This window comes from Aplysia californica, unplaced genomic scaffold (assembly GCF_000002075.1).
Source record: "Aplysia californica isolate F4 #8 unplaced genomic scaffold, AplCal3.0 scaffold00427, whole genome shotgun sequence".
In the NCBI taxonomy this organism is placed as follows: Eukaryota; Metazoa; Mollusca; class Gastropoda; order Aplysiida; family Aplysiidae; genus Aplysia; species Aplysia californica.
Genome location: NW_004797697.1, coordinates 129,261 through 132,318, shown reverse-complemented (window position 1 = coordinate 132,318; position 3,058 = coordinate 129,261). Strand labels below are relative to the sequence as shown.

The following is a 3,058-nucleotide window of genomic DNA, read 5'->3' as shown; positions in this document are numbered from 1 at the left end:
AATTCACGTGACACGACACAAAATAATTAACGTGACCTGACACAAACAGTTTACTCTGCAGCGCACCATGACACAAACTATTTAATATGCAGCACGCCGTGACACAAATTAATTAAGGTGACTTGACACAAATGAGTTAGCGTGACATGACACAAATTACTTCACGTGACATGACACAAATTACTTCACGTGACATGAGACAAATGAATCAATCTGCAGCGCGCCATGGACTCGAGCAAGTTCCGAGAGACGAGCCATGAGGCCATCGATTACGTCATCAGCTACCTGGAAAGTCTGAGGTCCCGGAAGCCCAGGACTGACGTCACGCCGGGCTACATGAGTCAGCTGGTGCAGGACCAGGCGCCAGACGAGGGCGAGAGCTGGGACAAGGTCAAGGATGACCTAGATCAGGTCATAATGCCTGGTGTGAGTTGATGGAGCTCGTTGTAGAGTAGTGTTGTTGTTGTTGTAGAGTAGTGTAGTAGTTGTTGTTGTTGTTGCTGTTGGTGTTGCTGTTGGTGGTGGGGGTGGTGGTGGTAGTGTTGTTGTTGTTGTTGTTGTTGTTGTTGTTGTTGTTGTTGTTGTTGTTGTTGTTGTTGTTGTTGTTGTTGTTGTTGTGGTGGTGGTGGTGGTGGTGTTGTTGTTTTTTGTTGTTGCTGTTGCTGCTGTTTGTTGTTGTTGTTGTTGTTACTGCTGCTGCTCTTTGGTGTTGTTGTTGTTGTTGTTGTTGTTGTAGTTGTTGCTGTTGTTGTTGTTGCTGCTGTTGCTCTTTGTTGTTGTTGTTGTTGTTGTTGTTGTTGTTGTTGTCTCATCGCAAAGGTCTCGACTCCTTTTCGAGATGAGCTGCAAGACAAAAGAACAGATTTTAAAATGATATTACAATGATCATGAACGCCATATGTCCAGAAACTGACGAGTCCCTGACTCCATCGGGGTCGCGGCCCATTTATTTAATTTTTAGAATATATTTATTTATTTATTTATTTATTTATTTATTTATTTATTTATTTATTTATTCATTTATTTATTTATTTATTTATTCTTTTATTCATTTATTTATTTTTGTTTGTTTATTTATTTGTTTATTTATTTATTTATTTGTTTATTCATTTATTTATTCATTCATTCATTTATTCATTTATTCATTCATAACCTTCATTCCTTCATATTTTTTTTCTCTTTCAATGTATTTATTTGCCTATTTATATATATATATATATATATATATATATATATATATATATATATATATATATATATATATATATATATATATATATATGTTTATTTATTTATTTATTTATTAAAAAGAAATGTTAACCCTTTGTCTCTCGCCAGATGACTCACTGGCAGTCCCCCCAGTTCCACTCGTTCGTGCCGTACCGCAGCACCTACCCCGCCATCATTGGGACCATTCTCGCCGCCGGCTTTGGGACTCTGGGCTTCACCTGGGTGAGTGGCCAGATTTGTCGGGAGGTTTAGTTGTTATACTTTACAGAAATAAATATACTAGAAATTTATTTTTTGGGGGGTTTAAGTAGAGGTTTTACGGCGCTCGCAACTACATAAGGTCATATGAGCGCCAGAAGATTATATATATTTTTTTAGTAGAGGGTTTAACGGCGCTCGCGACTGCATACGTTCACCTGAGCGCCAAAGAAGATTAGAGGTGTTACAAGAGAGCAACAAACATGAAAAAGAAGTAGGGGAGATAGGGACGACAGATGTTTGATAGGACAGATGGAGCAAACCACACCAGACCACCCGCCAACCACCCACTATAAATGTTTGTCATCGGGAGGAAACGTACAAGCTTGCTCTGAAATATTGGGATATGAGGGGGGGGGGGGGAGACAACATGGTGTTTAAGTTGGGTTGGGTTTTTTTTACTAGAGATCAAACAAGTCCAAAAGATTAAATATCTTGGATATACGAAAACATGTAATGCCAAATGTTCCACTGAAATAAAACGGGGAATTACAGGGGGTTCTCGTGGCCTAGAGGTTAAGGTGTTAGCCTCTCGTTCAAAGGTCTCCGGTTCGAATCCGGGTAGTGACCGAAATATTTTCTTCTCTAAATTTGTCTCCCTTCACCTCCTTTCCTGCTCTCTAGCATTGTTCTGTCGTCTGCTTTCTTCTCCTCTTTCTGCCCCCACCCCCTCATCTCCTTTGTCCCCCTCCTCTGGGCTCCTGATTCTTTCCACAGCCTTTCTCCTGCTACTTCTTAACTCCGTCTTACTGCTGTCTTTCAGCCACACCCCTGATCTTCTGGTAGGAAAGATCTACACCAAGCCTTCTCGGCGACAAGGGCGAAAAATCTCTGAGGGCCCGTGTGCAAGTTCCGCACGCTAAAGATCCCTTGGTGGTCTAAAATCGATAAGAGCAGGCTTCGGCCGCCACCTGGGCAAAATTCAAAATTTCCTACCAACTGAAAAAGTTTAATGTGTCCCGCGCGCTCATATGACCTTATGCAGTTGCGAGCGCCGTAAAACACTTACAAAAACACAGGAGAATTACAATGGCCAAGGCTAATTTCAATAAACTGAGCCCAATTCTGAATAATAGAAACATCTCAATGACCACCAAAATGAAAATTCTGAAATGCTGTGTTTGGTCAACAATTCTATATGGCTATGAATGCTGGACAATCACGAAAGACTGAAAATAAAATAAAAGCAACAGAAATGTTGTTTCTTAGAAGACTGCTAAGAGTATCGTGGAAGGAAAAGAAATCAAACGTGGTATTGCTTGATGAAGCCCGCGTGGGACGGTCAATGTTAAAAACAATCAGGAAACAACAAATGCAGTTTTTGGGACACCTGAATAGACATAAGGGTCTTGAACATCTAGCTCTCACTGGCAAAATTGAGGGCAAGCGAGGCAGGGGTAGGCTCAGAACAATTTATTTGGGGAGCCTAAACAAATGGGTAACAGGGAAAGATCAGGGAAACGTAGGTTTTTTTAGAGCATCCGAACAATAAATAAATGGAGAACCACGATTGCCGATGTCAGTCGAAGATCTGGCACTGGATGATGATGATTCTAGTGCTCGTGTGGAG

General features: G+C 40.8%; 1 protein-coding gene across 1 annotated transcript in view; it reads left to right on the top strand.

Annotated features, from left to right (window-relative positions):
- Positions 1-225: 225 nt before the first annotated feature.
- Positions 226-3,058, top strand: part of LOC101861062 (aromatic-L-amino-acid decarboxylase-like) — an 18,945-nt gene continuing 16,112 nt past the window's right edge. Inside the window, exons 1-2 of the mRNA XM_035971393.1 lie at positions 226-426; positions 1,339-1,452. Coding sequence (XP_035827286.1) covers positions 226-426; positions 1,339-1,452 — 315 coding nt within the window. The remainder of the gene's footprint in view (positions 427-1,338; positions 1,453-3,058) is intronic.